General features: G+C 37.8%; 1 protein-coding gene across 7 annotated transcripts in view; it reads left to right on the top strand.

Annotated features, from left to right (window-relative positions):
- Nucleotides 1-797: 797 nt before the first annotated feature.
- The window catches only part of rbfox1 (RNA binding fox-1 homolog 1), a 273311-nt gene continuing 246840 nt past the window's right edge, over nucleotides 798-27268 (top strand). Inside the window, exons 1-2 of one of the 7 annotated variants that reach the window (XM_073813931.1) lie at nucleotides 1502-1678; nucleotides 12731-12835. Coding sequence is in view for 3 of the 7 variants with exons in the window: in XM_073813926.1 (XP_073670027.1) it covers nucleotides 1496-1678 (183 nt within the window). In the remaining 4 variants the exon portion in view is untranslated. Of the gene's footprint in view, nucleotides 944-1489; nucleotides 1814-12730; nucleotides 12836-27268 lie in introns of those variants that run through there. The other 6 variants (XM_073813933.1, XR_012336356.1, XM_073813926.1 and 3 more) reach the window with 6 other exon arrangements.

Raw genomic sequence — 27268 nt, 5'->3', positions numbered from 1 at the left:
AACGTATGGGGGTGTGCCTGAGAAAACACGAATGAATGGTAATCCATTACTGATATTGTTTTGGAGCTCCATAAATAACCATAAATTTTGCGTCTATCGGACTAGTCCATCTCACCGATATTGTCCTCCTACTGTCCCCTTGCTCTCATTTGCACCTAAATGGGATGTTGTGTTTTAACATCCAGGACCCTACAAGGTGGCCTATTTTGTAATGTGTCGTGTATTTAATGCATGAGGGAATAGCGTCACAGCTTGAGGAAAGGGCAACCAAAAAAAAGAAAGGTGCTCCAGCCGCTCACAGATGAAGGGATTATATTCTGCCGTTTCATTTCATTTCACCGGAGGTATAAAACTGTGCACCATTTTAGGAAATTCAAATGCTAAATAGTAAACTCCCCAAACATGTTTATTTTTATCTTGAAGGATCCCTGACAGGTAATAAACATCCCACGGCTATCAATGCATAATTCTAGCACTTACATGAGGGGAAATAATTCAAATGACACACGGCTGAATTAGAAATGATTCGAAATGATAAAAAGAACAACTTTAATTTGCAGCGCATGCATAAACGCCCCAATAAACATTGCGTGGCGTTAAGAAATTGGAATGTCAGTGCAGGACGGGATACATATTAAACATCATGTCTCACGGCACTTCAAACCAGCAGGGATGTAGTTGCACAGAGGTCAGTGATGACAAGTTCTTTAGTCTCCCAGCCTGATGCGCCTCTGTTGGGGCTGCTGCTAACCCAATTTATGTAGACTGTCACCAGGATTTCTGCAGTGGTGACTGCTATCACACTGATCTACACTAGCCTCCTGCTGCTCGCCAGAAAAAGGGGAGATATTTTCTTGTCATTGGGTTGTCAGGTGTCACGGTTGCCAAGGACCTTGCAGTCGACTAATACCTTTCAAGTTCCTGACCTCACGCCAGAGATGGGGTAGGTCTGATAGAAGGCTTGTGCTAAACTTACCAGGAGCGACTGTTAGTTTACAACATTTTAAACATATGATGCAGCGTGCTGTAGATTCAGTTTTTTATAATTGAGTGACTACTGAGCAATGGCATTTCATATCACAGGCTTGTACGTAATACAGCAAGGTTACTTGATACACTATCCAAAAGTGTGTTTTATCACACAAAACAAAGGTTCTTTGTTAGGCTTGTATCACCTTCCACAATAGATGTTTTTATTGTATTCAAAACAGAAGCTTAACTCTTTTTATAAACAGTGTACATAGGCTATTTCATTTAATAAAGTGACGTATTCTTTTTTTTCAATAGAGAAAATGCCACAATGGCAAAATATAACTTTTTAGACCGAATTCATACCTAAAGATGCGCTGCTTGGTAGATCATTAAGGCGCGCAAAATCTGCAGTCTTCTGTAAAGTTGTTTACACTAAAAGTCAAGCTTAATAGTGTGAACTCGAGAAGGACCATGGCACGGCATCCGGACGGGCGCGTGTAGAGTGACAGATGCAGTCATTTACATGGCACCACGTGGATACGCTCCACTGACTAGCACTCGCGCGCTCTCCGTTGCCCGTGCCGCCTCTCTCCGTGCGCGATCGGTTTACCACCGCCAAGGAAACACGAGGCACTTTTGCTTTTATCGCTGCCCGACCACAATGAAATCTTGGCAGCTAATCGCAGTCGTGGGAGATGCCCTTCAGGTAAGACACGAGAGAGGAAACGAGCGCTTGCGGGGTTAGAGGAGGAATTTGAACGCGAAATCGCCGTTAAAGCTTCAGTCCGACGCGTTTTTCTTCTCTTTCGACACTCGCTCGAGCCGTATCGCAACATCACAGGTTAGTGTGATCATCTCAACAGCTTGGCTTGTGTTTGCATCTTGATGCACGCGTGAGGTTTTTACGGCGTTGAGGAATGTTTTTGAGGGACTTGAGGGAGACAGGTGCTTTCTGCATGGCATGTGTTTGGATACAGGCATGCTCTCTCTGAGATCTGAGTTTTAAGTGATGGTCCATACCTCATGCCATCTCTTATAATCCAATACTAATGCACTGATGCCATTACAGTATAAACGACTTTTTTGCGTCTAACCAAAAAATAAGTTGTTCCTGTATTGTGTGAACCATAAATGGAATGAGGTATACAAATAGATTTTTGGATCTTTAGTTGCAGGTGGAAAGTTGTGTATCAGGTTATTGTGTGGCAGATCAATGCATGCATCTTTCTTAGACACTGGGATTGACGTTGCTATTTGTGATATCACCCATGTTGGTGAAGATGAGAAAAATATGAAATTGTGTTCAAATGAAGATAATTCTCTGAGAAATCAACTGTGACACAACAAACAGTAAGATATTTCAGTGTCTTTGTCAGGGGTTCGCTTGGAAACGGACTGATGGCTGTTTTGTCAATGCCTTATGGTGTGGGAATAGAGTGTGGACGTGGGAGAAGTGGCTTAGTCACAGTATATGACTGCTTTGGGCAGTAAACTTTATGAATCTCATCATATGAACAAATGTATACATTGTTGCAAATTGAGAGTGAAAAGCTGTACATTTGTTGCCTGCGGTTACTTCAATAGAATATTTTGTGGGACAGATGCACTCAAAAAATGGTTGTGTTAAAACAAGACAATCTATGCTATTTTAATTAGACACAGCTCTGTGTTATTGGAAAAACACATTTTGTGTTACTTTTAACAAAACTTATTTTAAGACAAAATCAACACTTTTTACCACAGTGAAATAAGTTATGATTTAGGATGTGATTTACACTGCTCTTGTGTGGACACACACACCCCGGTTTCTGTTTTATGAGAGGGACTATAACCTGCGATTTAATCAGGCTGTGGTTTATTTGAAGCATTCTGGGAGAAGGTCTTAACCTTATACAAAAGAGGGAACCCTTGTAATACTTCACCTGAGTGGCTCACCCAAGGCATGATATGAAAGCTTTCTAATTTGTCATTCACAAAGCATGTCCTTAGGGCTGTCTCATTTTAAATCGTAACACATATTGGTCATGTGTTTGACTCTACGATGACAACCTCCATATGTCATCTCAGCATATATGAGAGCATACGGTATATATTAGTATAGTGATAAGTGTTGGCAATTAAGCAGTCCTTAAATCATGTGAAACTAGTGTTTGTACTCAATAAACAGCAGTTTATCGTGACAGAGGGGGCATTTTTGTGCTTAACAACCACTAATAGCATAATAAGGTAATTAAGAATCCTCTATTTTTGTTTTGTTAGCTATATAGCCACAAGAGTACAAGAACCCACAATTGTGAGTCGTAATTATAATGCTTAATGGCCAGCTGCAATAAAGGACTGTGCCGTGCACCCTGCTTAGTATATGGCAAAAGACCAATTTTCAATCTGAAGTCAATGGTTAAAAATGCGGTTTCCCACAGAGGAATATTATGCACAAAAAACAACAGCTGAGCCCGTAGATGGTCCCACTCAATGCCGATGGGGTTTTTACAACAAATGCAGCCTGAATCACTATGGCTATGACTTGGTGCCAACAAATGGAAGAAAACGTGCCAAGATCCATGGCACAACAATATGTCAAAACGCTCTGTATGGTTTCTGCATGCCTCGGATGATTTATGGTGTTATTTTCCTCACCAAATAAATGTGGCACTAATAGATGAACTTTTAAGTGGTTCTGCGAGAAACTTAAAAAATACACGTTTTTGGAGGAAAAAAGGTTGTGAAGGACAGGGTAAGCATTTTTGCTGTTTTATGGAGTTTTCAAGTAGTTTTGCATTTTAGTTTTGTAAAAAGGCATATAATTGGCAAATAAAATCTGCAATTGAAAATGGTGCTACCAATGACACAGAATAACTATATTTGGCCGAAGTTTCCATAAAGAACCGTTAACATCCAAATGATTCACTTTTATCTTTGAAGTGGATAAAGGTTATTTACACTATAAAAGGTAAAAACTAATGTTTTTTTTAAAGAACTTTTTTAAGAAGATTTTTAGGGGAACCAAAATGGTTTTCTATGACATAACAAAGAACCCTTGCTGCTTAAGCTTTAAGTCTAAAGCACCAAAATCGTATCTGGTGAAAAAAAGAGTTTAGTCTGATGACATAGTCATACCAAAAAGACAGGCTCAAATTTCTATATCAATTTCCTTCAAATATAGCCTATTTTGCTCAGTAATACAAGTCGGCAATTCAAATAGCTCTGCTATCAGAGGACCGTCACCATACTTAAAGGAGGAACATTACAGAGCGCTGCAAATTATAGGCGTGATTAACTGCTGTCAGTCAAATAATTTTTGTCATTCACTGGTCAGTCGGGACACTTGCCACTTTTGGTCCAGACAGTATTGAAATCTGAATGTAGTTATGATTGCTGTTAAGGAAATGTTGCTTTTCTCAAATAGCATTGGACTCTATTGCTTTCCTAAAGCATTATTTTACCCTCTTATTTGACTTTGATATACATTTTTATATAAATATTCCAAATCACAATTCTTCTTGCACTTTTTATCCTATCACCAGGCAGAAATATAATCTCAGTCATATTAGCTCTTAAAGGAATATTCCATTTTCTTAAAAGAAAAATCCAGATATTTACTCACCACCATGTCATCCAAAATGTTGATGTCTTTCTTTGTTCAGTTGAGAAGAAATTATGTTTTTTGAGGAAAACATTGCAGGATTTTTCTCATTTTAATGGACTTTAATAGAGCCCAACATTTAATACTTAACTCAACACTTAACAGTTTTTTTCAAAGGAGTTTCAAAGGTCTATAAAAGATCCCAAACGAGGCATTAGGGTCTTATCTAGCGAAACAATTGTCATTTTTGACAAGAAAAAAAAAATGCTCTTTTAAACCACAACTTTTCATCTAGGTCTGATCCAGCGCAACCTAACGTAAATGCGTAGTGACGTAGGGAGGTCACGTGTTACATATATAAAACACACATTTGCGGACCATTGTAAACAATAAACTGACACAAAGACATTAATTAGTATCAGTTGACATACAACAACGTAGGAACGGTCCTCTTTCAACACATTTGTAAACACTGGGGGCGGAGTTTCGCGTTCGTCTTCTGTGACCTCTTGACGTCATGACGTATTCGGTGGGGTCACATCACGCATCACGACCTGATCTAGACGAGAAGTTTTGGTGTAAAAGTGTATATTTTTTATTTTTCTTATCAAAAATGACAATCGTTTCGCTAGATAAGACCCTTATTCCTCTTTTTTGGATCGTTTATAGTCCTTTGAAACTCAGTTGAAAAAAAACTGTTACGTGTTGAGTTAAGTATTAAATGTTGGGCTCTATTAAAGTCTATTAAAATGAGAAAAATCCTGCAATGTTTTCCTCAAAAAACATAATTTCTTCTCGACTGAACAAAGAAAGACATCAACATTTTGGATGACATGGTGGTGAGTAAATTATCTGGATTTTTCTTTTAAGAAAATGGAATATTCCTTTAAGTAAATTGCTTTCGAAATAGCGAGTCAATATCTTAGGTGGGTTTGTAGAATTATAAATGTTGCTCCAATGTAATTTAAGCATTATTTTTTGTCTTATTTGACTCTATTAAATAATTTCTCTTTTTGTTGGTTTTGGTTTCTATTAGATACAATTTTATGCAAATGACGCATGAAACATTCAAATTATTTGTGTGACATTTTGTGTACAACTGGGTATTGGTGCACATTTAAATGATTGACTCGTGTTCATTTGTAGGCTGTTTTCCAATGTTAAAACTGTATGGCTAATAAAAAAAATTGTGGTTATCTAGAATGCTGCAAAAAACTAAACCTGTGCATTAATACATAAATAAAATGAAATTAATCTTTTCATTTCTATCATTTTGTTTCAGTTTTACATGAGTTATACATTGACATCACTGCTGTCAAATGATAAATCAGTTGCATTTACATATCATAGGAGCCTAAAGCCTAAGTTTAAAGCTGATTTCGATTGCTCTTTATACATTAAACCATCAAAGGTTTGGAAATGACACTGTGTCCGCATGCAGCCTAGAACATCTTCACAAAATCTGGTGGCTTTCAGCAGTGTGAGATGATGGTTTAAAAGCACAGAGATGTGATGAATCTCATTAATGTGATGTACCAACCAAGATACCCAGTGCTGGCCGATAAGCCGGTGATTTATTGTGCAGTCCCAGAGGGCGAACTGCAAGTGCACTTTTAAGAAAAAAAAGTGGACGGGTTGGTTGCCCTGGTTTATTAAGAGTTTCCAATGTAATCGATATCTCTGCTTGTAGATGGTATGTAGATAAAGAGGACTGTCAGAATAGCCAGTTATTAGTCAGGAAGAGAGATGCTGATTGGCTGAAAGTACAGTACTGTTGAAAGCAGTTGAAATGTAATGGTATGTCCTGGTCCTTGTGGTGAGGGATTTCAAGATAATCTGTTTTTAATCCCAGCTGTGTTTGCGTTGATAAACACGCATTCGAAGATCTTAATTGGCCGTGGATTGTAGCATTCAAAATCATTAGTGTTCAGCACCTGCATCTTTCTCTTAGACAGCACCCCTGGCACTCAGTTGTATCTTAGTTGTAGATCTTATGCAGGGATGGTTATTTGGGTTGACATTTTTTACATAATTGAAATTACCTTCACGGAGGGCAGATTGACGCAGTGTCTCTCTGTTGCTGAACCAGGATTAGGGTATGAAAATGCGGTGACACCTTTGCTTGTTTTAATCAGTGTTAAACGAAATCATAGGTCGCCAAACAAATCCGCCCGTCACCTATGTAGAAAGTGAGTCACTGCTAAGTGCTTTCTTCACAGGTAAACCGTAAGGGTTTGTAAACATGTTTGACGATGTAAAGATCAGAAATGGCTTTTTAGGTCAATAGCTCTGTAGTGGTTAAGCGTAAAAAACAAACCGCCGCGATGACCTTGCGTTTCCAGCGTTTACATCACTCGCTGATGTGCATTAGTGACATGCTCGACATCGTCTGCAATCTGCCTTGTTTGTAAATGATTTGCTCGGCTGCATCCATCCATGTAGGCTTTTGCATTCGAGGGAGTTTTTACTAGTCTTGTCATTCTGCATGGACATCAAGCGCTCACAGCAAAATGTTGGGCGCATGTCCTCAGGTGTTCTGGTGATGGGGACTGCTGGTGATGCTAACAGTGATAATTCGAAGTGATTTCGCACAGCATGGTTTTGTCAGACCGCTCACCAACACCCTATGGATGTGCTACACACTCATGTGTCTTAAATATGCCAGAGGCTTTACCGTGGTGTGGTACACCAAGCTTTACTCATAGGTCAGATGAGTCATTGTTTTACTTTTATTTTCGTTTACACCGTAACACAGTCTGAGAGGTTTTTTCAGATTAGATTGAGACTAGTCTTTCAACACAAGATATCCACCAGATCTGGACAGTACTGTATATGAGATATTTACAAAACCGTGTATTCACAACAATTATGCTTGTGAAATGATGCTAAATACTGCCATAGTATTTTTAAATAGTATGTCTTTAGACTAAAAAAGTGCAAAAAACATTCCTTATTTTTAGGTTTTCTGTGCATATTGTGTTTAGTTCGCGTCTAGTTGAAGTTAATGCCGTAAAAATCTATGTGACCCTGTCTGTGAAATCCAGGCTGAAGTCTTAAAATGTAATTATCAAATTAGGAACATCATAGTTTGATTTCAGTCACTGATTTCACTTGAATTTCACGATTTTGGATTAACATGCAATCGGGTTATATGATAATAAAGCATATTTGGCGTGCTGTCTGCGTGGAGGGCTCAAAGTTCAGAATTTTTGCCCGAACCCTGAGTACCCCTCTGTCATTGGGAAAGATGAACTAGCTGAGAGTGAGGTGATGGGATGCTGCAAAAAAACTGTTATGGGACAAAGGTGAGGGACGGCTGTTTATAGGCACCTCTTTGCGCTGATTGGTTGGATCACATGACCATGCTCCTTTCGAACTTAATTCAATAAACTTAATATAAAATCTTTGACATGGCCTTTACATTATGTATGATTTAATGTAGAAAAATCACAAGAATGACTTGGGCCTGGGTTTCACAGATAGGCTTAACCAAGATTTAAAATTAAGTTTGCTAAAGACTTATTGTGCGTTCACACCAGATGCGTAAGAGGCGTCAAAAACGCGCTATTCGTGCGCAGTTGGACGCTTGAGCATTGAGTTCACTTGCTTCATTCGCGTGTGAAATTCTAGTCCTTCGAGACATTTACGCGTAAATTTGCATAATGGGAGGGGCTTATATAGCTCAAATTGGTTCTACCTCCTCACTTTCTTTCAAACAAGATGCTTTTAATTCCTATAAAAGTACGAAGATGTCTTGTGTAGCGATGATGATTGTCCTCCATTGTTGTTTTGTTTTTGTGCCTCAGATCGCTTCCTGTAATCACGTCACTGCTAGATCAAGCTCCTGGTTAACGCAGCGCAAAAATCGCCAAAGTTCCGATTTTTCATCTTGCACGGATCACGCGGAAAGCGAGAATGGCGCGGTAAGCTGCGTGATCCAGACATTGACTTAAAGGGATAGTTCACCCAAAAATTAAAATTCTGTCATCATTTACTCTTATGTTGTTACAAACCCACATAAATTTATTTCTTCTGATGAACACAAAGGAAGATATTTTGAGAAATCGTTCGTGGACCCCATTTACTTCCATAGTAGGAAAAAAATAATACTATGGAAGTAAATGGGGTCCACAAACGATTTCTCAAAATATCTTCCTTTGTGTTCATCAGAACAAATTAATTTATGTGGGTTTGTAACACTCGCGCTTGTTGCCTGTTCCGCGCCTGGTGTGAACGCACCATTAAAGGGATAGTACACCCAAAAATAAAAATCATTTTTTCACCCTCAAGTTGTTATAGGCCTGTATAAATTTCATTGTTCTGCTGAACACAAAGAAAGATATTTTGATTGTAACCAAACCGTTTCTGAGGCCCATTGACATCCGTAGTATTTGTTTTTCCTACTCAAAGTCAATGGTGCTCCTATTTTCTGCCTTATTATAGATATCTTCCTTGTATGTTCAGCAGAGCGAAGAGATTAATACAGGTCTGTAACAACTTGAGTAAGTGACATCATTTTCATTTTTGGGTGAACTACAGTATCCACTTTAAAAAATATTGAAGTATAATGCTATTATCCTTCACAAATGACAATAGATCAAATGAGATGTAGCTCTTGCATTCAGTGTATAAAGTGTACATCTGATTCACAGTATTTTAAAAGTACAGTATAAAACGTCAGAAAAACTGTGATTAAGTGAAGACAGACTGTCTGGTCAATGGGAATATAGTGCTGAGACATAGCTTTTACAGTTTTTACATAATTATTTCCGACTGCACTTATTCATAGTTGTCTGCTTTAAAGTGTGAAATCACCTTGAGTACTCCAGAACTCTAGAATCAGCACTCCCTCGATTCTCATCTACCTGAAAATGTTTTTTTCCCCATTTTTTATTATTTCCTTTTTTCCGCCTCCCCCTCTCCTTTATAAATGCTGACTTTTCTCATGCTGCGTGGCAATTATTTCACGCTGTCTACGCGTCCTGGCGTTCTCTCCTTATCGCGTGTGGAAGAAAAGTCTTCGGCTGGTTATCAAAATGCTAATGCCCTTGAAAAGAAACATTAGTCTTCCCCCAGTAGAATGTTATTAAATGTGCTCTATTTAATCTTTTAAAAGTGGCGGTATCTGCTCAGGATTTCCAGATGTTTGTGCTCAGCCCGTACCGTCTTCATTCCAATGCAGGGGTGGCAACTGGAGGTGAAAAGGTGCCTGAATGAAAATTGCCTGTTGTTTTCAATCTTTTTAAGTGAAAAACCAAAAGAATCTGTATGTTAAGCAGCAGCTATTTTAAAGCAGAATAAAACAAGTTCAGGGGTTGTGCATTTAAAGGGAGGGTGCACGTAGACAGACTGGCGCAGGCAATAAGTAAAGTTTATTTTGTAATATACGTTACGTGCACGGCTGAATTTGCCAGAGTGCTAAACAAACACCCAATCTGTCTGTCAACAGTATTGCTATGACAGCCTCAATATGTAGTTTGCCTGGAAAGGCAAATTGTGCGCTTGGCTTTCCTCGCGGCTGCGTAAATGGCCACACGTTGCGGATGTGCCTTTGTTTGCTGTGTCAAAACAGAGATGAAAATGTCCCCGGCCATTAAAACAGCATCAAACAGTTGCTTTCAGATATTTTTTTTTAATGACATTAGTTTCTCATTTGCATGCACTGTAGAGTAAGTCATCGGAAATCACATTTCCCATCTGAGTTAGAATTTGGCAGCAAACCAGAAGAGGGATTGGGTCGTGCTGGTAAATGGTGTTAAGATTCTGTTTTGACCTTTGATTAAACCTCTCCTGCGGGCTCTGCCTATGTTGCTGTCACGCAGGCGCTGGCTGGATTCGCAGGATTATGAGGTATTATGCAGATGATATTCCTTAAGACAACATACAATCCCTGAAATTGAAGAAAGCACAACGGAGGGTGGAATCAGTTGACATTTTTGCTGCCGTGGCTAACTGAGGTGGTGCTCATGTCTTGAGGTCTTGGTAAAGGCTTTGTTGGTTGTTGTGACTGGATCATTTTGCTATCAAAAGGGACTTTTGAAGGCCAGCTGTTGGGTTTCTGTCAAGTTAGAGCCTTTCGGATGTTTTGGTACTTGCAGATCAGGAGGATATTAACGGTAATGTCTTAAATGTGCTCAGGCGTTTCACCATGAAGCTTCACTTCTCCAGTCCCACTAGACATCATCCCATCTGCTGTGTGGATTATTATCCAGTGGTTTGAAATGATTCAGGTTTTCCTCTGTTGCTTCCGCTCTTTATCTCATCAGTCACATGTTCCGAGTTATTTTTGTCATTAATTTGTTTTCGCACTATGCGCTCCCCTTTCCTTAGCTTTTTATGCCGGAAACCTGCAGTGTCCTTCAAACCCTGGGTGGCTCGGCTGTGGACGGATGGTAAACCCTTTGAGAGATGAGATTCTTTTTATCGGGGGTCGTCTGATGTATTCCTAATCTGCTTTTTTGCTTCGGCCTCATCCGCGTTGAGCGGCGAGGTTGCTCCTGAATCTCTTTCGGTTTAGCGTGCATGGTGAGGTTTTGATGTTTATTTTGCCATGGGCGACGAGAGCCTTTGCCAGACAGGATTGGCAGTGGATCTGGCAGTATGAATGTTATGCAACCTGTGACAACTCGAAGGACTGTGTTGGTGTGAAATATCAATATGCACAATACAACAGAACATAAAACGCCAAATGCCAGCGTAAACAGAAACAAACTGTGTCAGAGAGATAGTGAAAATACGTGCGAAGTAGGATATAGGGATAAAAGACAGAGGTAATTCGGAAAATAAAGGTAAAATAGCACAGCCTTCTCCTTTGTGTGTGTGGGGCTGTAGAGTTGATCTGATAAAAAATATTGTGCAAGGTATTTATTACAGGATTTCATTTTATGTAGGCCTGCTTCAATCTTTTGTGCAGTCAATAACCAATCAAAGATAAGACTGCTGTGAACATGAATGCAAGGTCAAATCAGAGGCATTTAAAGCAGTATAAACACAGATCATAATGAACGATTTCAAAGATACTTATGTTCCTTTGGTTTACTGATGGCTTTTTTCTGGTGTATGTTTGTGGCGCTTGTCATCTGTTAATGTTGTATGGTCTAATATGAAGCAGTATTTAAAGAAATATCCTCAGAAAAGCAATTCCCTAACCATTTTATGAGTTTATTTTATTATGCTGCTAATAAATATCATAACAAGGGATTTCTAATCTTCACACTGAGACCGTTTTCCTAGAGAATTTCCGTCGAACTGTTTTATCTCGACCGCACAGCATGCTGGACTTCATAACAGCCCGCGGAGACGACGGCACACATTTTCTCTCAGGTGAGCCTTTAATTGCATCTTTCGCGTTCGGTGACATCACGGTGGGCTGCTCTCCTGTGTGACAAGGCTCGCACTTACTCAATAAGTGGAACGGTAACAGCTGTCATTGCGTACCTTATTATTACTGGAAAAAAAGGCGTTCTTGTCCTTAAAGATCCACAAAGCATTGCTCTCGCTTCCATTTAGCAAACACCCCAGCTGCTAAACATCCTCTTACAGCCATTTTGGCAGACCGGTTGGCCCTCAGCGTAGGACTTCCAGGGGAAGAAAACAGCTCTTAATTGCCCTCCATAAACTGCCCGGCTGCCGCGAAACAAAAATCGATGCCTGTTCAGGATGATTTTGGGTGTAATGGCAGCCATCTGACAGCTAACTTTTGGCTATCTGTTCGAAAGGTCACCGGTTAGTAGCTTCGGTCACACTGATGCGTCACAGGGGATGCACAGGATACACTACTATAGTGTAATCCAGGAATGCCCGCTGCGAGACGCCACCGTATCGGTTTCTCTTGTTGTGGCTCGATGCGTGTTCACCGAGATCCCAAATTGAGATTAATAATGTCATCCACGGCTCATGTTCACAGGCACCCACCTTCAAAGTCCAGCTCGAAAATATGACACGGCAGAGGGAATATTATTATGCTTTACAGAACGCGTGCACACCCGAGCATCATCAATTTCCCAGACTTGTTTGTATACATTGACTCTTTGACATTCAAACCCGAGGTATCCTCCCCCGCCGGCACCGAATGAGCGGACAGCATGTGTGCGAGAGAGTGCGTGGGCAAAGTGTCATGGCTGCGGAGTGCCAAGAACAGCTCCCTACATTGTTAACAGTGTTCTCTGTCTGCAGACGTCTGCCTGGCTCTGGACTGCTTGAAGCTTAGGGTGATATTATGAAGGACAGTGGCAGTTTCCATAAACTTGGTTTATCAGACACGTTTTGACTCCAAAATAGGTTGGTGTTTTATAGCTATATACAGTATAATAGATCAGAATTATATTTTTTACACTCATACTGACAAAATGTTGATGTAACATTATTATTAGTTTTATTTAAATGGCCATTATTGCAGATATTCACTCTTGCATGTGTTGTCTGCACATTGTCCTCTACATTTTTTGGTACAATAAAGAAAATAAATTTGTACAAAAAGTTGGGTAACACTTTACTTGAAGGGTTGTTCATAAAACTGACATGACACTTTTAAAATCATGACATGACACTTGCCATGAGCATTGCCAAGGAGATTTTATGACAACTGTCATTAAGTGTCATTTGATGATGTCATTTTTAATGCAAAGATGACATTGTTTGAGATGTCTTTGTTATGACAACTTGACATTACTAAGACAACATTACTGACCCATTGATACAAATTGAATTTGTCATTAAAATGTCATTAAGGGTTAATACTCTGTCATGTAGTTTTATAACAGCGTCATCAATATTTTTCTTGACCTCAACTACAGTGGTACAAATATAATTTGTCATTAAAATGTCATTAAGTGTTAATACTCTGTCAAATATTTTTATAATAGCATCATAAATATTCTTCGGTTCATAATGTTTTTTTAAGTTTCCTCCATGTGTTTAACAAATAAAATTTATAAAATTATATTTTATTGCATTTGGAGAGCGATTCAATTAAATGAAAAGGTTACAATAATGGGTTAAGCCATGCAGTGTTGGGTCCACATCACGTCAAAAATTGTTAATTACATTTAATTAATTTATTAATTAAACTAATTAATTGTTTTGATATTTTTTCTTCTATGTCAGAAAATTTCATAACACACTGTGTGAGGAAGAACAAGTTCTGTTCCTTCAGTTTTTTATGTATTGTGCACATATATAAAGTTAAGTATAATCTTTTGACAAGGTATTTAAAATTATTTGACATAATTTAACACTTAATGACATTGTTTAACCTTTAATGTAATGTTAAAGGGGCCATGGCATGAAATCTGACTTTCCAAGTTTAAGTGCTATGATTGGGTGCCCAGTGCTTCTATCAACCTAAAAAATGTGAAAAAGATCAACCAAGTAACTTAGTTTTGGTAAACCATTCTCTACAAGCACATGAAAAAAATAGGTCGTTGAAATTTGGCTCTCCTTATGATGTCATAAGGAGCTCTTATTATAATAACACAGCCCCTTAATCTGCACTATCCAATCACAGCACTGCAGAGAAAAAAAGAGAGAGAAAATAATTCACAGCACAATTGAGTTTCAATTGCAACAAACCACCATCATTGTGATCAGTGTTTGCACTTCATCCGCTCATTTGCATTTTAAAGGACACACCCAAAACGGCACATTTTTGCACACAACTACAAAGTGGCAATTTTAACATGCTATAATAAATTATTTATATGGTATTTTGAGCTAAAACTTCACATATGTGCTCTGATGACACCAAAGATTTATTTGACATCTTAAAAAAGTCTTGTGCCATGGCCCCTTTAACCCATACAGCTAGGTAGTTTCTTAAGATTGATAATTATTGTTTTGACAAGTTCTGATGTATTGGTTTATGTCAATTTGTCATAACAAAGACATCTCAAACAATGTCATCTTTGCGTTAAAATTGACATAACTGAACAAATGACACTTAATGACAGTTGTCATAAATGTGCATAAAATCTCCTTCACACGTGTCATGATTATGAAGGTGTCATGTCAGTCTTATGAACACCACTTCAAGTAAAGTGTTACCCCAAGGTGCAACTTCCAGGTCGATTTATAGGTTTACATCAGAAGTTCCTCCTTGTACCTGCTTATGGGAATTACTGTTATAGTTTGCTGTGCAGAATAACGCATGAATTGATATCAACCTGATCCCGTCCAGAACATTCTCTTAGTTTGGCTTTTGATTTCATGAATCACATTTAGTCCTGCAGCTCATATTTTAAGAAAGATTACTTTTCAAATCCACTCATAGAAAAAATTCAACGCAATTCCTGCAAATATGCTTTCATAGAGGTGTTCGTCAAGCGTGGCATTAAACAGTGGAAGGCGAATCACCTTCATAGACTCAAAAATCCTTGAAATTCTTAGAACGCGGGAAACAATGACATCTTGAGATTTGCGTAGAATAAAAGCTTCTCTCGACACCGCTTCAGTGGCTCAGCTTATTTCATCTGCATCCTCATTTCCTAAGACTTTTGTGTTTTACTTCCAAGGACTTTCAATATAACATTGGCAGTTTGCAGAACATGTTTTTTTGGATAATTATAATCCAAATGAGCATCCACATAATGCTTCAGTATTTTCCTGAAAATTTGAAGGCTATGCTACCTCTTGTTTTCAATAATTGTGTCTTGAAATTACAGGCATTAATTCACATTTTAGTATATTGTTGTGATAGTTTATTTCATTGTTTTGCAGTAGTATGTTGGAGAATAGTGCGGAATGGATGGATGTCTAAATCTATATATTGTGTGTTTGATTAAGATGGAAATTAGCGCTTTTTAAAACTTGTACGCAACTTATATGTGTTCAGCTATAAGCTGGTATGTATTCAATTAAATCCGAGCTTTGTACATCACGACAGTAAAGTTTTCAAAGTAAACCATATACAGCTTGCTGATGCCGATAGCAGCGGCGGCGTATCAGTTGACTAATTGGAGAGGCTGTCCTCGCAGTGTTCTGCAGAGCCTGTTGTTTTGCTCATTTGGTGTGACAAATAGCAAGCCTGTGGAGGATGCAAGGCCTGGGTGCTGTTCTGACCTATGACATCTCATTTGTTTCTGATAAATGGCCATTTTCTGGAGGTGCATGGTTCACTTGAGAGGCAATTGCCAGGTATGAGTCCCCTTCTTTGGCAACATCAAAAAAGCCAGGGCCCTCCAAGACCAGGCCAGAAATTGGTGCATTGCAGGTTGATCTTGCCACCCGGTCTTTAAACAGGTCCTGGTGTAATAATTGCATCTTGTTATGGCAGCAGCTTTAAAAAGAAAGAAAGAAATACAGCATGAATTTGTATCTGTTATATGATCAGTTTGAACATCATTAGATTTGGGGTGCAGTCTAGTGTTTACTAAAATTAGAAAAGTTGTGGTGAATTAGGATTTAAATGTACATTTACGGTTATATTATTCTGGGCACACACTTATGAGGGCTGCCATGTTGAGATCACATAACAAACAGTGTTTTGTAATCAAGTTTTTATTATTAATAACAATAATATTGTGTATAGATTGTTTATGCAGTGCTTTCAGCCAAATGCAAAGTTGTTTTAAGAAAGCAGAATAAGTATAAGTGGAAAATTAACGTGCAGTCCCTGAGTAGTGACACCAACCATGATGACCTGTAGCATTGGGACCTGCAAACATGTAATAGCCATGCCGTAATACAGCTGAGCATCTGGGCACAAACCATAACAAACCAACACGTATAAAAGTATATTTACATGCAGTATGAGACAAAAAAAAACAGCCCATAGATGTCATTTAAGCAGTTAGTAAACCAAAAACTTATTTAGTATACCTTAGAGGTCGCACCCTTAAACTCACACCATAGGTAGAGACAGTGTTGCCAGATCAACCGGGTAGAGATGCTCAACCAGAGAAATGTTTTGTATAGCACCACAGGGTTTAATCGCTTTAAGAGGATGCTTAATCTGTGAAAAAGTATTTCATCATTGAAAAAATTACCTTTACAGTAAAGTAAACTGTTGTTTTTATGCCACTGTAACATTGCATCCTCTGACTTACAGTGTGTTGCATAATCTAGAGCTGGAATTGCATGCACGAATAATAAAACAAATTAGTTCAGTATCACGCATGAAAAAATGTAAAGTTTCATCTTGTAACCTTAAGAAGTGGTGATGCTGTTTATGCAAATTCTGTTGTTCATGTAACGGAGGCTGTTGGTTGTCTGCTACGTTGTGGGGTTGAGCATGTATCTGTGGAGATAAGACTGATGCTTCGGGAAGACTCGCCTGAGCCAGAGACAGAGAGAAACTGCTTGTTGGAAGATAAACATGGCTAATTAGAGTATGCATTTGTTCAGTAATTCAGTTCATAATTGAGATATTTTAATCTTTAAACATGTTGGCTATTTGGAAAAGTCAACCCGTGATGATCTGAAACATACTGTGCAAACTGAAGTTTCCAAGCATGCTGGCAACACACCAAAAGCTTAAGCAAACCGCTTTTTTGGATTAGCAGCCACCTACAGTACATTGACAACACAAGTGTTCAGCGTTTGCAGGAAGTCGATTAGAAACAAAGGCCGATTGTTCGAAAATTACAATCTACCTTTTTTTGCTGGGGCTTGTTCTCTGTATGTTTGGATATGATTGCATGGCAATAAACAGACTGTGGGTTTGCAGGGATTGAGCGGCTCGCCGGCGTAATCACCCCCTTAATCTAGGGAGCAAACTCCAGCTCTGCTCTATAAGTCGATAGCACTTCAGGCAGGGGAACAGGAAGTCTCACGTCGCTCCGCTGAGAGATAAAGGCGCCGATAGGAGACGCGCGGTACAGCGAAGCCATTGTTAGATCAAGATGTGCCTCCTAAACTGATGGGTCCTGCGAATTGTGATTCAACCTCTCCGCTGTCTCAGGACAAGATATGTAGATTGCCTACAGAGAGACAGCAGTGACTAAATGAATATGAAAATGAGCTGTGGGAATAGACTGCTATTCAGCTGTCCTTTAAGTCTCTTGAGCTGAATTGGGCTGTTACTGTCTCTCATTTTTAAGCCCTGAAGCAATAAAGCAAGTGTACAATTTTAAGTAAAAGTATGCTAGAATTACTGTATCTTCATTTTTATGTTTTTGCTTTGAAATAGATTTAAAGGGGGATTTATTATTTCATATAATTAATACTATACTATACTATACTATTATTTCAACTATGGCTATGTTTACATGTGCAAAATTTTGTCAATCCAACTGAATTTAATCAGATTGCAGGTTATTGCAATACAGTTTACATGTACCTTAAATATTGCAATCTGATTAAAATGTTTACATGTAGTAGAGAGCGGGGCACAACCTAACGGTTTTTGGTTTTGGCTCAATCATTCAAAAATATTTGAGTTTAATTAATTATATTTTTACACAACAAAAACGCACATCTCTGCTACAAATGAACATTTGAAGTTTGTTTCTAGTATTTACCATTCTTGGACAATTACACCAAACGTGACAGAAGTGGAAACGTTACAACTTACCCCATAGGTGAGGTTAGTTGTAACACTTACTAAAAATTAAGTTTGCAAGCAAATATTTTAAGACTATTTTGTCTATACTTTATACCTGAAGTGGATATTGTTTATAAATCTGTCTATAATAGACGTGTATCCACACTGTATTCATTAATTTAGTCCTTTTCTAACAATAGTTCAATTATAAATGTATACAAATGTCTAAATATTTGAGAAAAAGCAGCACAATTATGACAAAAATAGTTTTATATGTGACCCAGTCTGTAATAACCATACTACAGTTTCAAAAATCAAATTCTGAGATAATGATTTTAGCCATTCATTTCATTATGATTTCAATCTTTGACGTGACCTTATTCAATCAATATTAAAGATAATAAATTTGACACACGATTTTTGATAACATTTATTTTGTTGGCAGCCAGCAATCATTCGTATGTAGCTTTAAAACAACGGCAATAATTACACTAACGTTAGCAGTTTTCATATCGTAAGTGCTGAGGGGTTCGTTGTAACACAGCGTTACAATTAACCCAGCTGGGTCAAAATATTTTCAAGCCCACCAAAAAGTTGCTAAGAGCTGCAGACATATTTCAAAATGATGCTATGTTTTAGTCAACAAGACACTGATTAATATGACATAGCATTGGATTTGGTATCTTACACACCCAACTTAGAAACCGAAAAAAACAGTTGATGAAAAAATTTACTTACATGCCACCAAAACACTCGTTCATCAATAACTCTCTGGTAAAACAGTATACATTTCCAATAATTTGCGGGAGATCAACTTTTGGCAGCATAAAAAACCCCCCGGAAAAACAAAACGCTGCAACAATGTAAACAGTCCGTGTTACAACTAACCCCACGTTAGTTTGCCCCGTGCACCCCTACATTTTATATAATCCCTACCAAATGGAATGGGGTTGCAAAATTCATGTGTCAAAACCAGCCTGAAGCACTTTCAAGATTAGTCCCAAAGTATCCCAATGACTTTTCACAGCCCAAATATAAAAAAAATCCTTTCATCTTTAACCCGCATCAAAAAATTAACTCGCTGAAACAGTTTAACAGTATCCCAAATCTGAACTCGTAAAAAGCTGTTCACGCCTTTAGTTCAAATTTTCAGGTATTGGCAAAGAAAACACACTTTTTGAAAGACACACTGCTATTTTATTGCTTTAATGTTATGAAAGTACACATGAACGCTGCAGAATGCACAGGACGTGACTCCATTACCATAATATTGCGTGTTGCCATTGCCGTGCTATTGCATGTTTCTGTGACAAGAATCATGTGATATGTAAATAAGAGGTAAAAATAAGATGTGAACTTAAGCACAATTAGTACAAAGGCATTTTTGCATTTGATTGAGAAACTACGATTTACGCATTAACACGCATACTTTTCTCATTATGATCGAATCACAGATCGGACCCCCTTTAATACGATTTTAATTTTTAGCGAATACAGACCTCACGCGAGGAAAACCCATTGACTTTCGGTTAAATCATTTGTAAATATAATGTTATGTGTGTTATTAAAGACGTATTTATATTTCATTTTTGTGTAATAATAAACTGTACCTGTCAAAATGATTTGCAGCATCCATGTGTTATTACTTTTCAGCAGTTGTTATCTGGGAATAACAAACCTGCAAATGTTGCTACTGGCCAATTAGAATCAAGCATTTCAACGAGCTGTGTAATAAGAAATATTATCATATTAAGAATGTTCATTAACCTAATATTTACTGATATTAAAGCTTAACGATTTTATGTGCAATTAAAGCAGCCCTAACACTTTACATGAATTAAAACCCCAATCTAAATTACCTTTATCAAAATATTCATTTATATAAATATATTATGTTATATAATATTATAGCAGTAACACGCTGAAACAGAAGCACTATATCTCTATATCAGTAAAAGGTTAAGCACTGGTAATGCTTTTGCATTTGTAGCCCAATTGGTAGAGCATTGCAGTTGTGTTGCTTTGTTTTATAAAGCGGTGCCTTTTTCAGTTTGATAAGAGCTGGTAGAGCATTGCATTAGCAGCACAGAAGGTCATGGGTTTGATCCCAGTGAACAACACATATACTGATAACAATGTATAGCTTAAATGCACTGAAACTCATAATGGATAAAAGTATCTGCCAAATGCATAAATGAAGAAATGTAAAAAATTATAAAGGCATCGATGCATTTTCATCAAATGAATCAAAACACCTTGTTTACACAAGTTGCATCACGTTTATGTGAAAGCCACCACATACCTTTTTAACATGCCTATCGTCCTGTCTGAAGGAGACATCAGCCTTCTTTTTTCCATTTGCTCTTTTTAATGTAATACGTGTCAGGCATCAGTATTCGCTTTTTTGGCATGTATGGCTCGCTCCCGTGATCCGCTGTAAATAGAGGGGGTCTGTGGCACGGCTAAGCTTACTGGATGCACTGCTTTTTATAAATATGCTGCATGCTGTTTAAAGAGCAGCTCTGGGTTGCTTCGCCTCTCATTACCACTCACGTTTTACAGTAAATAGTGGTTTAGGATGAAATTCTGTCTGCTTAACCCCAACAAAATTACGAATACTGTTCTAGGAAGACGTCAGGGAGATAAAACGGTCCATGGGAAATAGCAAGCAATTAAAAGTATATTAGCCGTTCAAGGCCAAAAATAATTAAAGCTCTCAGACCATTGTGTTTTAGAAAATAGCTACAGGGAGAGGTGCACGAGCAGTCAAAAGTCACCGCGTATTCATTCTGCTGTGCCCCGGCTACAGTACGGCCAAAAATAAGCAGCCATCAGTGCTCGCTTTTGATTTGTCGTTTCTCATTTTCAGCGTGAAACCATTTTTTTCCACCGCGGTTCACGCAAGTGTATCACATTACGGAATTTGGAAATGAGATTGGATCTGCGTATTTAATCACACCAATGCAATTAGTTGGTAGGAATAGAACCAACAGAATTGTAATGTGTCAGAATACTCCCACCATTACTGATATATGAATCTGGAGGCACTTTCCCGTGATATTTCAGGTTGTGAAGTACCTCAAAGGACATCAATCAACATAATGGAAAAATTAAAGGGTCTTTTAAAAGTGTTTGGTCATATAAGCATGACCTTAGGCTTATAGACAATGGCACCGGTGGTCTCAATGTGCAGTAAGGGTATGCCACAGTAGTACACAGGTTTGACACACACACACACACACGCACGCACTATGGTCTTGTGTCAGCCGGTGGATGTGGTCCATCACGCTGCTAGACAAATCTCTGTAGGCTTGATGTGCTCAAAGACAGTTCTTTCCACTTTAACAGGATTTGCACAGATGAGACGTGTGCTCACCAGGCACCACAGAAACATTATACGCCCCCCCGGGACATCGGATAGATTCGACTTTTATCTCTTTTTTGATCATATCCTGCCTGTTGTTTGTTTGTCATTGCCTAGCAATGTCATTGATAGTTATAAATATCAGTACAGAAAATGAGATTTTGTTTTGGTCTCATTTAGTTTCGCATTTGCGGTCACATTTGGAGGAGATTTGATTTGCGCTCCAACCAGAAATGTGCAGTGCCTGATTGATAAACACACATTTCTTTATTAATAAACAGCGGATGAGAGGCTCTTGCAGAGTATGTCGTATAAATTGGTGATGACATCGTAATGTGCTAGACTAGCGTGAGGGTCTTTTGACTCAAATGTTGGTTATAGACTATGAGAGAGAAGTTCATTGTCAAGGCTCAGGCTTATGTCGTGTTTGTGTGGTTGGCAAATGGTTGGCATTAAAAGAAATAGTTAGCAATACCTTCTATTCGATCTGCAGTTTCAAACCAATGCTTTATTCTATGGATAATATTTATTGATTATCTAGTCGTGCTTGCTCACAAAATCTTAATGCAAAAAGCACCGATGCTATTTTTGCGTCAAATACTCTGTATTTGACTTCAAACTATCTAAAAGGCATAAGGGTAGAATAGAAATATAATATTCACTGTAAAAATGCTAAGTTCTTTTTAATCCAGTCTTGGGTCAAAACAGATAAACCCAGCCTTTGGGTTAAATTAACCCAGAAAATGTTTATACCCGACCCAATAATAGGTTAAAACAACCCAGCATTTTGGGTTGAAAAAATCCTGCATAGATAAAATTACAACCCAATGGCTTGAGTCTGTTACTTTTGATGCATTATAGTGTACAATAAAAATAATCTGAGTTACAATATAAACAAAAATGAATGATAATTTTCCGTTTTAGATTGTGGTGTTTGACAGACTTAAGCTAGAAGTATCAGCCTGTTTTTATGCATACGCGAGGGTCCATGTTTTGTCATTAGAAAAGTGGACTGCCTGGTTTTTGTAACCGCATTTACATTGTATGCATAGGTCGCGCATGCATGTACAGAAGAATGTAGTACAGTATGTAGCCCAGGAGATGCAGTGTGCATGCTTCAAACTTCTGCGTACATGCACAAGTCAAATTAACTATGCAAAAATATATTTTTTATATATATATATAGTCTTTGCAATAGGGATGCATAACAATTAGTCACAATTTATCTATAGACTGTTTTATTGGAAGCACGTGCAGTGGCGCGATCACGCGTCTGGTCGCGACTTTACTTCCAATTTCAGTTTTTTTAATGGTCTGACTAGTTGCCTAATAGAAATCTTGAACAAATACCTCGTCGAAAATAACTAATGTTTTGGTTTCAAAGGTAATCTATGTGTTGTTTATTTGACTTTCTATATAACTGAACTACTTTGAAAGGACTTTGTTGTTATTAATTCTTAGCAGAGTTTACTGGAGGTTATGTGTTGACCACAAAAGCCGCTTGTTTATGTTGTTACTGCTGAAACCATCTATAGGAGTATAAAAGTTTTGGTTTACATCATAAATGTGTGCGAACTGTGTATAATAATTTTGTATAGATAAATGCACACACATGCATCTATATATTTTTAAAAAAAAATTCATGATGTGTATCTACATTTTTATATTTATGTATAATTTATATTATATGTAAATATTTAATATATCAATATATTTTTTTTTCTTAAAATTATACATGCATGTGTGCATATATATATATATATACAGTATATATGCACATTCTTTTTGCAAGATCTGGCTTACGAAAATTCATTTTTTTTGTGTGTGTCCGTAGAGAGAAAATTAGAATTTTAGTCAACATAAGGGTGTAAAAAAAATTTTAGGTGCATTTTTTCTTTAAGGAAAGGATGAAAGAGCTGTTTTTCTTCTCATGATTTCCCTCCACTGAGCGGAGTGCTGTCTTGATTTATAAATGACACAGGTTCAAAAGACATCATATTTCTTAGATACACCCACTGTGGTTCGTAATATAGCTTAATATTTTCAAGTTCTTATTCCTTTTATAAGTTAATTTATGAGAACTGATAAGATACGTTTTTTATCAGTACTCTGCCTCAAACAGTTTGAACCACAATGCTTTAGTACCATCACTTCATGAAGAAGTGTTTTATAACCAACACATATTTGCTTGCTCTTAATCCTGAAACTAAATGTTTGATTATAATGATATTTTTTCATGGTGAATTTTAAATGAAAGAATCTCTCTGAATCTTTCTGAATATTTGAAGGTTTGTTAAATGTAGCTGATTGCACCGGTTAGCTAAATAACAGCTCGGTTTTATGCTGCCAGAGTACAAAACTATTAAGCATTATGGGTAGATGATCCCAGTTTCTGTATCTCGAAGACAATTTGAATATTTTAGTATTGTTCAATGTTCAGAGGAGGAGGATTGATTCATTAATGAGATATTATTTCAACATTATTTTAAGCAACACAGCGAGAGTTTTGTATTCAGGCAATCAGAGACATTCATATAGGCCTGAGCTGCTTCGTATCTCCGCCGTGAACAATCAGATACATAGATAGTCCAAAAAATGTAAATATATGCACCTCAAATACAAGACCTTGAGGGAAAATGAGAGCAGCGGTCATTTAGAGGTTTCCCAATGCATCCTGCAGTTTCCTCCTAATTTTCCTGCCGTAGTCTCAAACAACCATGAATTAAAGGACACAGGAATGTGCTATTGCCCCAGGGTGGAACATTTCTCATGGACAGAACGACTCACTTGGCTCGAGATTTAACAACGACGTGTGAAAAATATTGTTTCGTGCGTTTTACAGTACAGCCAAAACATGGAGTAAGAAATTCCAAACAAAATTGTTATCTCAATTCCAGGGAGGTAAGGATTTTGAATTAAAGTGTATATAGGCACTGTGTTAGAATCCCAGTCCATCTCTAAAGCTGTCAGCTGCGGCGTCTCAACGGGAGCGTGATGACTATGGTAGGGGAAGGCTAACCTTTGCAAGTTCAGTGCTGCTCGGGAGAAAAGTCAAAGAACTGACACCTTGCGGAGAGGGAGGGCTTGTGCGAATATGGATTTGTGTGTGTGTTTTCGAAAAGGGGCGTCTTTCATTTTCTTTAATCTAATGGGTTTGGGCACACATTGACAGCACACTCATTCCAACCAATACATTATTTAATGAAGGCAAAATTGGTAAAGTAGGTCAAAGGAGCAAAACAACCAGCCAGAAAGCAAACATATGAGACGGAGTGGAGTCGAGATATACAGGGGGTCCAAGAACGCTAGTGAAACATTTTTTTTTAATGCAAAGCATTTTCTTTTCAATATAAATTGTGAAATAACGTGAGTTAAAATAATAAACATGTAGACAAATTAACAATGTGATTTTCACAGTGCATTATGGGTAGGGGAGAGTGGGGCACAACCTAACGCTTTTTGGTTTTGGCTCAATTATAAAAAAAATATTTGAGTTTGATGAATTATATTTTTACACAAGAAAAACGCACATCTCTGCTACAAATGAACATTTGAAGTTTGTTTCTAGTATTTACCATTCTTGGACAATTACACCAAACGTGACAGAAGTGCAAACGTTACAACTTACCCCATAGGTGGGGTTAATTGTAACAGGCAGGGGGTTAGTTGTAACACTTGCTAAAAATTGTAACACTTGCAGGCAAATATTTCAATGCTATTTTGTCTATATACTTAAAGTGGATATTGTTTATATATCTGTTTATAATATGGTATCCACACTGTATCCATTCATCCAGCCATTTTCTAACAATAGTTCAATTATAAATGTCTAAATATGTGAGAAAAAGCAGCACAATTATAACAATCTTGTTTTATATGTCACCCAATCTGTAATAACCATACTACATTTTAAAATCAAATTCTGAGATAATGAGCATCAAAGTCTGATTTTAGCCATTCAATTCATTATGATTTCAATCTTTGACGTGACCTTATTAAATCAATATTAAAGATAATACATTTGACACACGATTTTTGATAAGACAGGCACATTTATTTTGTTGGCAGCCAGCAATCATTCATGTGAAAAACAATGTTTAAAACAACGGCAAGAATTATGCTAACGTTAGCGGTTTTCATATTGTAAGTCCTGAGAGGTTCGTTGTAACACAGCGTTACAATTAACCCCGCTGGGTCAAAATATTTTCAAGCCCACCAAAAAGTTGCTAAGAGCTGCAGACATATTTCAAAACGATGCTATGTTTTATTCAACAAGACACGGATTAATATGACATAGCATTGGTATCTTACACACCCAACTAAGAAAGCAAAAAAATATGATGAAAAATATTTACTTGCATGCAACCAAAACACTCGTTCATCAAAAACTCTCTGGAAAAACATTTTACATTTCCAATAATTTGCGGGAGATCGTCTTTTGGCAGCGTGAAAAAACACCGGAAAACCAAAACGCTCAACCTTGTGCAACAATGTAAACAGTCCATGTTACAACTAACCCCGCATTAATTTTTTCCCCACGGACCCCTATTGTCTAATCATAGAGTATGCTTTGATTATACACTTATTGTGGCGCATTGTAGCATTTTCTACATTAGGGTTAACACTTATTTTCAACACTGCAAAAAAATATATATTTGATCCAACAGTGGGTTAAAACATCCCAGTCAAATTACAACTTAATTTTTCACATTTTCAAAATGGTCTCATATTTTTTGACCCTAAAGAAACAACAATGATATCTAGTGATTTTTCAGTTACTTTCATGCATTAATTTCAATGCCTGTTTAATTGCTTTCTTGAATAAGAGACATTAGCAAGTGACAGGCCAGTACACGAGGCATAGTAGCCTGACACTATGGAGTCTTTCAGCAGACCCAGGCCTTCTCACAGTCTTTCTCTGCTTCTCTGAAGCTTTTTGTGTACCACTTCATGCCCGCTACTTGACTGCAGGCTGCTTCTGTGTGCCTTCATGGTGGCGGGGTGGGTACCTGAACCTCCGCCAGACTCAAGTCCTCTGCTGGTTCCTCACACATCTCCACCATCTGCTGAAGGGGATGTACAAATCGGACATTGGCAGAAACATCAAGGGATTTCAACCTGACCCACAGTGAATTCAAAATGAGATGCTTTTTACCCTATACAGCACCAGTGGCTGGAAAGCAGTACTAAAAACTGCATAGTTACTTAATATTTTAACTATACATTTAGACAGTTGTCTCTAGCGTTCACTGTCTTTTTCTAAGCTATTAACGCTCCACTTGTGACCTGCCGATGTCTTCTGCTCATTCTGTTGACTTTTATTTGTTCTGCCTTGGTTATCTATTTTTTAATCTCCGCTGTCACTTTTATCCAGTTGGAGAAGTGAGCAGGTTTCTAGATAAAGGGAATGATTCGTTTTTCTGGTGAGGAGGGTGCAGAGAACCCATCTGCATTGTGATGCATATCACAGACGCAATCGAGGCATGGTTTGTGTTCAGATGCAGCGCGCTTATTGCTCGTGGCTCGAAATGCATTATTTAGTACGTCAAAAGTCTGGGCGTTCGTGTTTGCACCAACATTTAAACCTTCAGAGTTCATAGACATGACTTGCGGTACAGAGCGAACTTTAAAGGGATAAGTTCACCAAAAATAGGAAAGCTGTCATGCATCATCAGTGTAGCGTTTATTCACCTTTATGTCATTTCAAACCTGACTTTTATTCTTGTGTGCCACAGAAACGAGAGTGGTAAAAAAATAGTGGTCACCATTCACTTCCATTGAATAGAAATTAGTACAGTAGGAAAGCCATATGAATCCCTTTAAAAGTTAAGGTAAAATATTACAGATTGACATTTTTAGGGTAACTTTCCTT

Source organism: Paramisgurnus dabryanus, chromosome 3 (assembly GCF_030506205.2).
Source record: "Paramisgurnus dabryanus chromosome 3, PD_genome_1.1, whole genome shotgun sequence".
Classification (NCBI taxonomy): Eukaryota; Metazoa; Chordata; class Actinopteri; order Cypriniformes; family Cobitidae; genus Paramisgurnus; species Paramisgurnus dabryanus.
The sequence above is the reverse complement of the archived record's forward strand: the minus strand, read 5'-3'. Positions and strand labels throughout refer to the sequence as shown.